The sequence below is a fragment of the Ceratotherium simum genome, chromosome 19, assembly GCF_057802395.1.
Source record: "Ceratotherium simum simum isolate JZ-2026a chromosome 19, ASM5780239v1, whole genome shotgun sequence".
NCBI classification, from domain to species: domain Eukaryota; kingdom Metazoa; phylum Chordata; class Mammalia; order Perissodactyla; family Rhinocerotidae; genus Ceratotherium; species Ceratotherium simum.
In genome coordinates, this window is record NC_141918.1 from 21,079,601 (window position 1) to 21,095,353 (window position 15,753).

At 38.4% G+C, this 15,753-nt stretch overlaps 1 protein-coding gene across 2 annotated transcripts in view; it reads right to left on the minus strand.

The window, feature by feature from the left end:
* MMS22L (MMS22 like, DNA repair protein) overlaps nucleotides 1–1,017 on the minus strand; it is a 133,156-nt gene extending 132,139 nt beyond the window's left edge. The window contains exons 1-2 of one of the 2 annotated variants that reach the window (XM_004422141.3): nucleotides 885–1,017; nucleotides 166–344 (exon numbers count right to left, since the gene is read on the minus strand). In XM_004422141.3, coding sequence (XP_004422198.1) covers nucleotides 166–329 — 164 coding nt within the window. In that variant the 5' untranslated portion in view covers nucleotides 330–344; nucleotides 885–1,017. Of the gene's footprint in view, nucleotides 1–165; nucleotides 345–549; nucleotides 661–884 lie in introns of those variants that run through there. The other variant, XM_087443906.1, reaches the window with a different exon arrangement.
* Nucleotides 1,018–15,753: the final 14,736 nt, after the last annotated feature.

Consider the following 15,753-nt stretch of genomic DNA (forward strand, 5'->3'; position numbering starts at 1 on the left):
AAACCAACAACAGAACTAATAGCCTCCATCCGTGTGATATACTAAGCCGATTTACAAACATATGGCTTGAACATCAAAATTTAACTGACTGAAATCATAAATTAAACAGCATTCTTAAACTGATGAAAAATCTGATGAGGGAAAAACAAAGGAGTTTTTACCTACCGTTTAAGGGCTCCGCTAGAAAGGTAGGACTCGCCAGAAAAATGTTTTCCTCCTCCTCTGTCGTCAAAAGCACAAGAAAAGCAAGGAGGTTTGCACCATTCGGTCCCCAGCTCCAATTCCAAGCTGTCAGTCAGGAACGTCGACGCGACAGAACCGTCATCCATTGTTTATTTCATGTCCTGAAACATTAGAACTATCGTTAAAGGGCTCCAAAGAAGTTATGATGAGATTCCTGGAAGTCGGGCGGGCCGAGAGACTGGGGGTGACCTCATAAAGTTCCCCAAACGTCCTCCCAGCACAAAGAAAAAAACCAAGAAGCCAAAACCTCAACAACTCTCCCCTACCGACTCCCTGAGATCAAGGCTGTCATAACCTAGTACGCACCCCCGACCGGCTGTGGCCGGTCCCCTCTAGGTGGGACCTTTAAGGGCGGGACAGGGTGAAGAGGAAGAAAATGTTCTCAAGTCAGGTCCAGCTTCAACTCCCGAGCCCGCCTCGACCCGCGCCCTCACTGAGCCAGTTTCCCGGCAAGGTCTAGGAAAAGCTCCCTTGCAGACTCCGGATGGGGTTCAGGAGGGCCTGGCGCCCACCCCACCCCTTCCGGCCGGGGTGCAAGTGCCGCCAGCACCGCACAAGGTAGCGGCCGGCGCGGACGGGCACCCGGCGAGGGAAGCCGGTGTCCTGTGCACCGGACGCCCCTTGTTTGGTGCAAGTCCTACCTGCTCACACTTTCACTCCGGGAGATCAGCCCCGGGCGGTTCCGACCACATCCCGGGAGTCCGTGGGGTCTGAATCCGAACCAGGCAAAATTCCCGCCACGGCGCGCCCGCGCTCAGGAAGGGCGGGGCCACGGCACAGCCCGCCCCCAGAGGTCCGCTCGCGATGTCTCTGTGGGTACCGCCGGGGCTTCTCGAATTCTCGCGAGAGTCTGCCTGCCACGGACTCGGTACGGCGATACGCTTTTTCTTTCTTTTTTTTTTTTTTGTAGCTTTAATTGGTGCGTTCGGCCGGAAGGCGGGGCCTCACTGGGAAAGGAAAGTGATGCAGAGACTTGAGGTGAGCAAGGCCTGGGGACCGCAGGGCTGTCCTCGGGCGGAGCCTGAGGAGAGAGCTCTGCTCCTGTGAGCCTGAAGCGGGTGTCTCCTTCACCCCAGCGCCGCGCTGTCCCCTCTTCTTCCCGCGCTAGTGCTGGCAGCTCTTTTGTTGAGAGCGAGGATGCCTGTTCATTCAGGCAAGTGCAGAAGTGAGGCTAATCCGGTGTAGGGAAACACTGAGTAGGTCACATGGTCTTTGCTTTCTGTATCAAACTGTTGCTCCCCTTCTTTGCAACACAGCTGGACAGGTTTACGTCGCTTAAACCTGGACGCTTTTGTAAAGATATAGCCCATTGGCAGCATTTTTATCTTTTTGAAGTTTTTTTTTTTGATCTACTCCTCAAGACTTTTCAGTCTGTCAGAGATAACCCATTTCAGCATATCACTGTCTTCAGATTCAAGAAAAACATGAGCATTTCTCATTCAAATGCCCTGCTGTAATTTAAGTATTCGCCATTGCCCATTCCTCCACAATATATAGTTTGTCCTGCGTTTAATTCCTGCATAGGGAGCCTATTAAAACTCCTCTGTTCACACCAAGTACCGCACATTTTCTGACAAATGGGATGAGGTGGGAAAAAACAGTATGATCTCTATTCTGACGGCAACCTAGGGCTGTTGTGATGGATACTATGTCTGTTGTGCTCAGCTGATGTACCATGAGACCTGATGCTTTGCTGGGGACCACTGCAGCTCCTTTGTGGTCTATGTGGAGTCTGTAGCATGATACATAGTGTCATCTACAACAATCCCTAGGAAGCAGTGCCTAGATATGAGAATTTTGGGCCCTGGCAGTGTGTTTAGGAGTCAACAGATAGTCATTACTTCTTCCTCTAATCAAAACATCCAAATAGACCTTTTTTCCTTTTTCAAGTGTCTAATATTGAGTGATCAACTTGGTTGAACCAGTGAGTAGGAAGCGAAGAACCAAATAATTTCTATGTAAATAATTTAAGCTAGTACTAAAATGTATGTTATGTCAGTAAGAATCCCCATCAGTTAACAAATGACATACTCAAGAGAGGTAATTAGAGGGTGCTTAATGAAAGGTCCATTTAAAAAGGTGTGGACAGGGTTACCAGAAAACAAAAAGTGATGGTGAAGCACCCAGAACTAATCAGAGAGTTATTATCACCCTTAGGCCTAAGTGGTAAGGGGAAAGAGGGATTACCAGAGCCCAAGGAGACTTATTGCTGTAGGAGACGGCCGCCTACCTGGTGGTCACTATGGTGCCTTCGTAGAGGAATGTAAACACTGCCAGCCTGCAACCGAGCAGGGAGGAGCTGGAAGGATTAAGTACCCAAACCCCTTTTCTTCCATACTCCAGTGTCCAACTAGTGTTTCTCATTGGCCAAAATCAATCTAAAAACAGGGCAAGGGTACAATCTATAAAATTTAGGCTCCTGGGCTAGAGTCCAGGCTGAAAAAGAGTAAAGAGTGAATCTGACAGAAGGGTCAATTTTATCAAGAAGACATAGCAATACTAAATATATATGTATCAAGAAACAGAGCTTCAATATACATAAAGTGAAAAATACTATTCCTTATAGGAGAAATACTCAAATCAATAATTATAATTCAAGACTTCAACACTCCTCTCTCTGGAATTGATGGAACAAGTAGACAGAAAATTAGTATAGAAAACTTGAACAGCACTACCAACCAACTTAATCTAATTGACATTTATAGGTGACTCAACCCAACAATAGAATACACTCTTGACGAGTGCACATGGAATATTCACTAAGATAGACCATGTTCTGAGCCAGAAAACAAATTTCATCAGCCTTAAAAGCATACAAAGTATATTGTCTGACCACAATAAATTAAACTAAAAATAAAAAACAGATATCTGAAAAAAATCTCTAAATATTTGGAGATTAAGTAACACACTTCTAATTAACCCATGGATCAAAGAAGAAATCACTAGGAAAATCAGAAAATATTTTGAATTAAATAAAAATTAAAATACATCAAAATTTGTAGAACTGCTTACATTAGAGAAGAAGAAAGAGCTCAATTCAATAATGTAAACTTCTATCTTAAGAAATTAGGAAAAAAACAGCAAAATAAAACAAAAGCAAGCAAAATGAAGGAAATAATAAAGAGTAGAAATAAATGGAATAAAACAGAAGAACAGAGGAAATAAATAAAAGCAAAAAATGGTTCTTTGAAAAGATCAATATAGTTAATAAACTCTCTAGCCAGATAGATCAAGAAAAAAAGAAAGATGACACAAATTGCCAATATCAGGAATTAAAGAGGTGTCATTACTACAGATTCTACAGACATTAAAAGGATAAGGAGGGCCGGCCCCGTGGCTTAGCGGTTAAGTGCGCGCGCTCCGCTGCTGGCGGCCCGGGTTCGGATCCTGGGCGCGCACCGACGCACCACTTCTCCGGCCATGCTGAGGCCGCGTCCCACATACAGCAACTAGAAGGATGTGCAGCTATGACATACAACTATCTACTGGGGCTTTGGGGGGAAAAATAATAAATAAATAAAATCTTTAAAAAAAAAAAAAAGGATAAGGATGTTAAGAACATTTTAATGACATTAAACATAGATGAAATGGACAAATTCCTTGAAAGACACCAACTGCCAAAGCTCACACAAGAAGAAAAAGATAACTTGAATAGCTCTATATCCATCACAGTAATTTTAATCTTTAGTTAAAAAATTTCTCTGTCTCTTTCTTTCGTACACACCACACACACACACACACACACACACACACACACACACAGACACACTCCTTACAAGAAAACTCCAAGACTGACCAGATGGTTTTACTATTGAATTCTTCCAAACATTTAAGGAAGGAATAATACCAATTTTATACCAACTCTTCCAGAAAAATAGAAGAGGATGGAATACTTCAAAACATTTAGTGTGGCTATTCATGATAAAAAGTCTGGGCAAACTATGAATAGAAGAAAATTTCCCTAGCCTGATAAATGGCAATTATAACAAGCCTGCTATTAATATCATGAAAATGAAGGCTTTCTTCCTAAGATTGAGAACAAGGCAAGGATATCTGCTTTCTCTACTTCTATTCAACATTGTACTAGAGTTAACTAACCAATGAAGTAAGGTGTGAGAAAGAAGTAAAAGTTATATAGATTGGAAAGGAAGAAGTAAAACTGTCATTATTCTCAGATGATTGTATATCATTTATGTAGAAAATCCTTAAAAATCTACAAAAATGGCTATTACAACTAATAATTCAACAAGGTGGCAGGGCTCAATGACAAGATACAAAAATAAATTGTATTTTTATAGACAATAAAGAAATTAAAAAGCAGTACCATCTTAATGGCATCAAAAATACAGATAAATTTAACAGAATATGCACAAGGTTTATATGCTAAGGATTACAAAATATTGCTGAGAGAAATTCAAGACTACCCAATTAAATAGAAAGGTATAACCTGATAGTGAATTGGAAGACTCAATATTATTTCTGCCAAAATTTATCTATGAATTCAATGGAATGTCAATCAACCTCCCAGGGGCCTTTTCTTTTGTAGAAATTCACAAATGCATTCAGAAATTGATGTGGAAATACAAAGGACATAGAATAACCAAAACAATTTTGAATAAGGACAATGTTGGAAGATGCACAGTACCTGATTTCAGGACTTAGTATAAAGCTGCAATAATCAAAATGGTATAATATTGGTCTAAGAATAGACATAATCAATGGAACAGAATACAGAGTCCAGGAATAGACCCATATACGTATGTGTTCAATTGATTTTTGGCAAAGGTAATTCAGTGGTGAAAAGATAATCTTTTCAACAAATGGTGCTAGAACTACTGGATGCTGATACACTAAAAAAATGAAGTTTGACCTTCAGTTCACACTATTTATAAAATTTAACTCAAAATGGGTCAGAGACCTAAATGTAAGAGCTGAAATAATAAAAATTTTAGATATTCAGTGGGCTGGTAAACAGGGAAATGCCAACAAAGAAGAGCAAGAAGTAAGGCCAGGGCTGGCTCAATGGCCAAGTGGTTAAGGTTTCCCATGCTCCACTTCGTCAGCCTGGGTTTGTGGGTTCAATCTTGGGTGCAGACCTACTCCACTCATTAGCCATGCTGTGGTGGTGTCCCACATACAAAATAGAGGAAGATTGGCACAGATGTTAGCTCACGGCTGGTCTTCCTCAAGGGAAAAAAAAAAAAAAAGAGGATTGGCAATGGATGTTAGCTCAGGGCGAATCTTCCTAAAAAAATAATAAAAAGAACGTCGGTTCTTAGGAGAAGACTCAAGTGTGTGCAACAAGGTGTGATGTCTGTTATGAAAACCAAGAGATGTGTTTCTTGAAAGAATGGGTAATCTACATCAAATTCTGCTTATAAATGGAATAATAAGAGAAAAATTAACCATTGAGTTTGGCAAGATGTAGGTCATTATTGATATTGATAGAAGCCATTTCAATTGAGGAGTGGAAGGGCAGAGAAATGTCAGATTGGAGTGAGTTGAATAGAAAATGGGAGGTGAGTCAGCAAATAGAAAAACTTTACCCAGGAATTTAATTGAAAATAAAGAAGAAAATTAGGGCTGGCAGGAGATGTGGGGCTCAAAAGATGGTGTTTTGAAGACAGGAAATATTAGAACATGTTTGTGAGGTATGACAGTTATCAAGTATAAAGGGAAAAGTTGATGATGCTGAAGAGAAGAGGAATGATTGCAGGACTGCAGACATTGAGAAGACAAGAGGGGATGGTATTTGATACACAGATGACAAATTGGCCTGTACTAAGATCAAGGACAATTTTTTATGAACAAGAAAAGTGAAAGGTCTGCAGATAAAGATAGCTGAAGTGGTGAACTGGGTGGTGGAAAGTTGAGGGAGTTTTTGCTTTATTCATCTATTTTCTCTATGACGTAGCAACTGGAAGTGAGAAGAAAGAGTGGTTGTTGGAGATTTGAGGAGAGAAAAGATGTATCGTGGTCATATTGGTGAGTAAAAAGTATATTTATTAGGGAAGTGTAGTAGGAATGTCTGGGAGTCTAAGGGACTATTTGAGATTTGTGATAAAAAATTAAGAATTCAGTCAACATAGTTTTGTGATTTTCTCCAACAACATTTAGGAGGGGAGGACATATGATAGAATTTGAATGTTGTATTATTAGTGAATCCATTCTGACTTGCTGTTTCCTTTTAAATGTATCTACAAACCATCTATTTGATAATCTGTTCTTATGTTTTTGGGTATCAGACTCAAAGTCAAACAATTTAATATGAAAGTTTTAGTAGGGAAACTTTCTATAAATTCAACTGAATATAGTATATCTCAAAGGTTAAAACCTTCAATATCAGAAATTTTATCACCATTTTAATTGAAATCTTATTTAAAGTTTAAGACTATTTCCTCATACCTTAAATGAAACAAAGGATCACTTTACCTCTTTATAGTAACTGCTTGTAAGCTTAGAATTGGATTCAGCATTTTAGTAAAATCTGACCAATACTAAATCCAATTGTAATGATATTATTATACAATTGGCCATCATTGAAGATACACTGAAATGGCCAGAATCAGTTATGGCTTTTGTCCTAATATTGAAAATATTAGATTCTCTCTATGAGCTGTCTGTTGTAATTGTGTATACAACCCACCTGTAGTTGACTTTCTGTTGACCCACAGTATTTTATTACACTAATTTTGTGAGATAATGAACTCCTAACATCCCAAATGCTACTCCCTGCACAGATATGACTTAAACAACTATTTCAGTAGCAATGGGGAGGTTTAGTTAATTGAGAAGGAGCAACTTTCCTATATAGTAAAAGGAATTTTCATGCAGCTTTTCAGTGGATTAGGTCATTAACAAAGTAATACACCATATAGAACCTTAAAAAACTTGGCCCAAGAAAATTTTCATACTGGATCCTCGTTCATTTTTCTGTATGTTTAGCATTTTCCCCTTCTGCATGTGCTCTCATTCCCTTTCCTTCTACCTCCTCAGGAGCTTGATTCATCAATTACCCCTCTTCTTACCTTCAACCTCTTCCTTTTCCCTGTCTTTTTTCCCTAAGCCTTCTGTGGTAGGCAGCTTCTAACATGGCTCCCAATAATCTCTGCCACCTTGTATTAACGCCCTTGTGTAATCTTCTCCCCTGAGTGTCGGCTGAAACTAATGACTTGCTACTAATGAATAGAATAAATCAAAAGTTTATGGCATATCACTTCCATGATTAGGTTACAAAAGACTGTGAGTTCCATCTTGCTAGCACTCTCTCTCACTGGCACTTTCTGCTTCTTGCCTTCTTGACTTGTTCACTTTGATGAAGTAAACTGCCATGTTAGAGAAGACCACATGCAAAAACTGAGGGCAGCCTCTGACCAACAGCCAGTGAGGAACTGTGGCCATCAGTCCAACAGTCTACAACGAAGTGAATCCTGCTGACAACCACATGAGTGACTGTGGCCATCAGTCCAACAGTCCACAGGGAACTGAATCCTGCTGACAACCACATAAGTGAGCTTGGGAAGTAGATTCTTCCCCAGTTGGGCCTTGAAATGACAAGGCCTGGGCAGGTATGTAGAATTTAACCTGGTTCAAAAAGGGGTCTGACCTTTGCCCTTGGCTTCTGGGAAGTAATCTCTAAGTCATCTTTGGAATGTTGTATCTGATAAGAGTGCCTTTTTTCGTCTGGGGGCCAGAGGCCATACTGGATAGTCTGAAAATATGGTTTAGGGTGGGGCTGACCATGCCCAAAAGACCAACATTTGAAATTTAGGGTGGGTCTTTGGGTCATGCAGTATCAATCAACCTAGAGACAGAGATCAATCATGTGGGTAATCACTGGATCATGCCTATATAGTAGAGCCCCAGTAAAAACTCTGAACACTCAGGCTTGGGCAAGTTTCCCTGTTTGGTGGTATTCCATGCATGTTGTCACACATCAATGTTGGGAAAGCAACATGTCCTGACTCCTCTGGGAAAAGACAATGGAAGCTCTACATTTGATACTTTCTTAAACTCTACCGTATGCGGGGCCAGCCCTGTGGTGTAGCGGTTAAGTGTGTGCGCTCAGCTGCTGGCAGCCCGGGTTTGGATCCTGGGTGCGCACCGATGCACTGCTTGTCAGGCCATGCTGTGGCGGCGTCCCACATAAAGTGGAGGAAGATGGGCACAGATGTTAGCTCAGGGCCAGTCTTCCTCAGCAAAAAGAGGAGGATTGGCATGGGTGTTAGCTCAGGGCTCATGTTCCTCACAAAAAAAATAAATAAATAAACTCTACCATATGCATTTCTTCCTTGGCTAATTTAAATCTGTATCTTTTTCCTGTAATAAACCATAGTCCTGAGTATAATAGCTTTCAGTGAGTTCTGTGAATCTTTCTAGCAAATTATCAAAACTGAGAAGGGTTTTGAGAACCTCTGAGGTGTCTTGTGAGGAAGCTTGTCCAAGAGGACTGCCTGGGGGGTTCAAGTGACAACAACAGAAAGAGGCTGGAGGAGGGCCACTGGAAGTCAGGCTCTAGGGAGGCAGTCATTCACAACTGCCAAGAGGAGGCACTAATTGGATCAAATCTTTTCCTTGATTAAAATCCTTCAGTGGCCTCCTACTGTACTTGGAGTAAAATCTAAATTCCTCATGTTTGTGATTTGACCCTTTTCTATGTCCACAATCTTATCTTGTACCACTATCTACCTCTTTCACAAATTATCAGCCATACTGGCCTTCTTTTAGTTCTTCTCATACACTATATTCTTTCCTGCTTCAAAATGTTTGCACAAGTTATGCCTTATGCCAGGATTGTTTTTTTCTCTTGCTTTTTCTAGGCCTAGTTCCTTTTTGTCCTTGAGATCTTGGCTAAGATCTTTCTCCCTCATAGAGGCTTCTGTTGACCCCTCAATTAACATAAATTTCTGTAATAATTTGAGTTGGCAAAGCTGCAAATGACCTAAAACTCAGAATACCTGTGGCTTAACAAGAAAAAGCATCTTTCCCTCTCACATGAGAGTCATAGAATCAGGCTAGACCTGGTGGCGTTGCATGGTGTCAAGATCCCGGGATCCTTATATCTTGTGTCTTCATAATATTTTGCCTCTATTTTAAATTCACCTCATGGCCTACGAGGGCTGCTCATAGAGTGCCAGAACAGGAAGGTACTTTAGAGGTCACTGTGTGGGACACTCTAGTGTGCCACTCAGATTCCCCTTTCAGGATGAAAGAATTATTTCCCCCTCTGCTGAAGTACTGCTGTCAATTCTTGGCTGTAAGCCCTTCTCAGAATTTCTTTGAGTAAAGAGATCCTGCTTGGCCCAAATTGGTGCATCTGACATCCAATGACAATGGCATAAGGTATAAATGCCCAGTCTTCCCTCCTCCTACCCTAACTTGGGGTAACTATGGAGGGTTATCCCAGCTTCAGAGCTCCTATCAGTTGGCTGAGGCCTCATGGAGATTACATTGCAGCCTAACATCTCCCTCTGCCCCATCCAATCTTCCTTCCCTTTCTTCCACAGGTGGTTGTTCCCAAGAGTATTCCTTAATGAACTTCTTGCATATTAGTCTCTACCTCAGAGTCTTCCTAGGGAACCATACCAGCAAAAATCACCTACCCTGATTTCCTGATTTTAGGAAGCTGAATCTTATGGATTTCCCAAGGCACAGATTTGGGAACAGGAAGAGCCAGAACTTGGGCTCCAAAGGTCAGTTCCCTTTCCACAATAATATGATAACTTCTTCAGTTCTAAGAGAGCTCGGATTACTATTTAATATTTTGAGCTTCTGTAATATTTTGAGATTCTGCAAAGACTTAAAGAATCTATGAAAGACTATAGCCTCCTTTTGATATTTTGATGTTATAATGTCAATAGGCTGTGTCAATTAAGCTTCACTGGAATCTGTTCACTGGGATATGGGGTGGGGTGGAGTATAGATCATTGTTTAAAGAAGAGTTCATGAATCAGCATATCCAAATTTGAATCTCACATTCTGCATTTTCTAGCTGTATGATCTTGGACAAATTTCTTAAACTCTCTGAGCATCAGGTTTATTATCTGAGAATTGGAGGGCAATACTACTTATTAGACATTTAGGGGACCTTCTTCTTATTCCATAACTTTAGTTTATCCAACATGTAACATCCATTTTATTTCATTTCGTTCTACTCCAGAAGGAATTACTGAGAATTCGAAGATATTCCCATCACTATAATAGTTAAAGAGCATGAGAAGTCATGGTTCCTGCCCTTAAGGAATCTCTAATTCTGTCAGAGAGACAAAACTTGAAATATAAAACAGTTAGAGAATTATATAAGGCAGAAACCAAGTCCAAATGTTATAGAATGGGCAGTATTTTAGGAAATGAGGACTGAGATAAATTTAATATGGGCAAAATTTCCATGCTGTCACCTTATAATTGTTCTCTGAAGGATCGTTATGTCAAAGGAGGCAGAATTACCATTTTTAAAATTAAAAGATTGGAAGGAACTTTTCCATTCCATTCCTTACAGTTGGAAGTATAAGAAAAGTTATAAATGAAATATTAAAAAAAAATTTTAATTTAAATTTTCATATAGTGAAATTCACTCTTTTTGTTGTTTAGTTATATGCATTTTGAAAAATTCATAGAGTTGTATAATCACCATCAAAACTAATACACATATAGTTCCATCACTCGCCAAAAAAGTCCTTCATGAAAACACTGCAGTCAAACCTTTTCCCCTCCTCCCCTAACTCCTGACAACCATTGGTCTGTTCTCTGTCCTAGTATTTTTGCTGTTTCCAGAATGTCACATAAGTGGAATTATACAGTATGCAGTCTTTAGATATGGCTTCTTTTCCTTGACATAATGCATTTGGGGTTCATCCATGTTGTATGTATCAATAGTTTGTTTCTTTTTTGGTTATTTCTACTTTTTGGGTATTATGAATATAGTTTCTCTGAACATTTGTGTACAAGTTTTTTGTATGGACATGTGCTTTCATTTCTCCTGAGTAAAAATGGAGTAGGAATAGAATTGCAGGGTCCAGAGATAAATTTATGCTTAACATTTTAAGAAACTGACAAACTATTTTCCAAAGTGGCTGCACCATTTTATATTTCCACTATCAATATATAAAGGTTCCAGTTTCTCAATATCCTTTTCAACACTTGTTATTGTCATCTTTTTTATTATAGCCATTCTGGTGGGCATGAGTAGTTTTAATTTGCATTTCTCAATGACTAATGATTTAGGACATCTTTTTGTGTTCTTATTGGTCATTCATGTATGTTCTTTGGTGAAATGTCTTATCATATATATGATTTGTAATTATTTTCTCCTAGTGTGTGGGTTGTCTATTTTTCTTTTTTCAATTTAATTAATTTCTACTCATCTTTATTATTTATTTCCTTCTGTTTGCTTTGGTTGTAATTTTCTCTTTGTTTTTTTCTAGCTTCTTAAAATGGAAGCTTAGATTATTGACTTTTGAGACTGTCTTCTTCTTTTTTTTTTTTGTGAGGGAGATCAGCCCTGAGCTAACATCCGATGCTGATCCTCCTCTTTTTTGCCAAGGAAGATTGGCCCTGATCTAACATCTGTGCCCATCTGCCTTTACTTTATATGGGATGCCACCACAGCATGGTGTGACAAGCGGTGTGTCGGTGCGCACCTGGGATCCGAACCTGCGAACCCCAGGCTGCTGAAGCAGAGTGCGCTCACTTAACCGCTTGTGTCACCAGGCTGGCCCCGAGACCTTCTTCTTCTTCTTTTTTTTTTTTTTAATTGATGTTTTAATAGTTTTTAACATTGTGAAATTTTGGGTTGTACATTTTTGTTTGTCCATCACCATATATATGACTCCCTTCACCCCTTGTGCCTACCCCCAACCCCCATTGCCCCTGGTAACCACAATACCGTTTTCTATGTCCATGTGTTGGTTTATACTCCACATATGAGTGAGATCATACAGTGTTTGTCTTTCTCCTTCTGGCTTACTTCACTTAACATAATACCCTCCAGGCCCATCCATGTTGTTGCAAATGGGACGATTTTGTCTTTTTTTATGGCTGAATAGTATTCCATTGTATATATATACCACATTTTCTTGATCCAGTCGTCAGTCGAGGGACACTTAGGTTGCTTCCACTTCTTGGCTATGGTGAATAATGCTGCAATGAACATGGGGGTGCATAAGCCTCTTTGGATTGTTGATTTCAGGTTCGTTGGATAGATTCCCAGTAGTGAGATGGCTGGATCATAGGGCATCTCTATTTTTAATTCTTTGGGGAATCTCCATACCGTTTTCCATAGAGACTGCACCAGTTTGCATTCCCACCAGCTGTGTATGAGGGTTCCTGTTTCTCCACATCCTCTCCAACATTTGTTGTTTTTTGTCTTGGTGATTATAGCCATTCTAACGGGCGTGAGGTGATATCTTAGTGTTGTTTTGGTTTGCATTTCCTTGATGATTAGTGATGTTGAACATCTTTTCATGTGCCTATTAGCCATCTGTATATCTTCTTTGGAGAAGTGTCTGTTCATTTCCTCTGCCCATTTTTTGATCAGGTTGTTTGTTTTTTTGTTGTTCAGTTGTGTGAGTTCTTTATATATTATGGAGATCAACCCCTTGTCAGATGTATGTTTTGCAAATATTCTCTCCCAGCTGGTGGGTTGTCTGTTCATCTTGATTCTGGTTTTGTTTGTCTTGTAGAAGCTCTTTAGTCTGATAGAGTCCCACTTGTTTATTTTTTCTTTAGTTTCCCTAATCTGGGTAGGCATGTCATCTGAAAAGATTCCTGTATGACCAATGTCAAATAGTGTGTTGCCTATATTTTCTTCTATGAGTTTTATAGTTTCAGGTCTCACCTTCAGATCTTTGATCCATTTTGAGTTAATTTTTGTGAATGACGATAGCAGATGGTCCACTTTCATTCTTTTGCATGTGGCTGTCCAGTTTTCCCAACACCATTTATTGAAGAGACTTTCCCTTCTCCATTGTATGTTCTTGGCTCCTTTGTCAAAAATTAGCTGTCCGTATATGTGTGGTTTTATTTCTGGGCTTTCAATTCTGTTCCGTTGATCTGTGTGTCTGTTTTTGTACCAGTACCATGCTGTTTTGATTACTATTGCTTTGTAGTATGTTTTGAAGTCAGAGATTGTGATGCCTCCTGCTTTGTTCTTTTTTCTTAGGATTGCTTTAGCTATTCGGGGTCTTTTGTTGCCCCATATGAATTTTAGTATTCTTTTTTCTATTTCTGTGAAGAATGTCATTGGGATTCTGATTGGGATTGCATTGAATCTGTAGATTGACCTTCTTTTTTAATAAGAGCATTTAGTGCTGTTAATTTCCCTCTAAGCAATGCTTTAGCTGCATTCAACAAATTTTGTTAGATTGTATTTTCATTTTCACTTAGTTAAAAATATTTTCCAATTTCTCTAGAGACTTCCTCTTTGACTTATGGGTTATTTAGTAGTGTGTTGCTTGATTTCCAAATATTTGGGACTTTTCCAGGTATCTTTCTGTTATTGATTTCTTGTTTAATTTCATTGTGGTCAGATAACATACTTTGTGTGCTTTCAATCCTTTTATATTTGTTAATGCTTGTTTTGCCTCAAAACATGGCCTGTCTTAGTGAATGTTTCATGTACATTTGAAAATAATATGTATTCTGCTGTTGTTGGGTAGAATGTTCTATAAAGTCAATTAGGTCAAGTGGTCTATAATGTTGGTCTGTTTTTCTGTACTCTTGCTGATATTCTACTTTTCTACTGATTACTGAGAAAAGAGTGATGAAATGTCCAAGTATAACTAAGGATTTATCTATTTCTCCTTTCATTTGTATCAATTTTTTCTTCTTGTGTTTTGAAGCTCTGTTGTTAGGTTCAAACACCCTTAGGAGTCCTATGTCTTAGTGAATTGACCCTTTTATCATGATATGTCCCTCTTTATTCCTGATAACTTTCTTTGTTTCAAAGTCTAATTTGTCTGGTATTAATATGGCCATTCCAGGTTTCTTTTCATTAGTATTTGAATGGTATATTTTTACAGTGATTTGACTTTTAATATATCTATATGATTACATTAAAAGTGGGTTTCTTACAAAAAGTGGGTTAGTTTACAAACAGCATATAGTTGGGTTTTGTCTTTTCATCCAGCCTGACAATTTGTCTTTTAATTGGTGTGTTTAGATCATTTTCATTTAATATGATATGATTGTATTTAGATCCACCCTTTGATATTTTTCTGTTTGTCCCCTCTGGTTTTCTATTGTTGTTGTTGTTCCCATGTTCCCTTTCTTATATTCTTTTCAATTATTTAACTATTTTTTTAGTATTCCATTTTAATTTATCTATTAGATTTTTGACTATATCTCTTTGTAGTATAATTATAGTAATTTCTCTAGGAATCACAATATACACACTTAATCTTTCAGAATATAAATAGAGTTAATATTTACCACTTCAGGTAAATGGTAAAAGCCTTACCACCATACAGGTTCCTTTACTCTCTCCCTTCACGTTATGATTGTCATGTATTACACTACAAATATTGAAAAATTAGGCATTATAATTTTTGATTTCAAGAGTCACAAATACTTTTAAAAACTTAAGATATGATAAATTATGTATTATTTTTACACATATATTTGCCATTTATATTGCTCTTCTTTCATTCCTGAAGTTCCAAATTTCTCTCTGGTATCATTTACCTGCAGCCTGAAGAACTTCCTTTAGCATTTCTTTTAGGGTAATAAATGCTTAGTTTCTCTTCATCTGATAATGTCTTTATTCACCTTTATTCCTGAACGGTATTTTCAGAGGATATATTATTCTGATTTGACAGTTCTTTTCTTTGAGCATTTTAAGGGTGGTGTTCTACTGTCTTTTAGCTGGTGTTTTCTGATAAGAAATATGCAGTCATTTGAATAATTGTTCCCTTATGTATAATGTGTCAGTTTTCTCCAGTGGCTTTTAAGATTTTTTCTTTTTCTTTGGCTTCCAGCAGTTTTATTATGTTGTGTGTCAGCGTGGTTTCCTTTGAATTTATCCTGTTTGAGGTTCATTGTCCTTCTGGATTCTGCAAATTTATGTCTTTCGCAAAATTTGGGACAGTTTCAGCAATTATTTCTTTAAATATTTTTTTTTTTCTGCACTAATTTCTTTTTCCTCTCTTTCAGGGAATCCAATTACATGAATATTAGTTTTTTTTTATATTGTCTCACAGGTCCATGAGACTCTTATTCATTATTTTTTTTCAATCCTTTTTTTCTCTGTTCTTCAGATTATACAGTTTCTACTGATTAATCTTCAAGTTCACTGGTTTTTTTCCTGTGTCATCTCCATTCTGCTATTGCACTCATTGTATGAACTTATTTCAGATGCTGTATTTTTGAGTTCTAAAATTTCTATTTGGTTCTTTTTTATTTACTGCTTTTCTGCAGAAAACTTCTATCTTTCTATTCATTTCAAGAGTGTCCACTTTTACCTCTCATAGGATGGTTATAATAGCTGCTTTAATGTCTTGTCTGATAATTTTAATA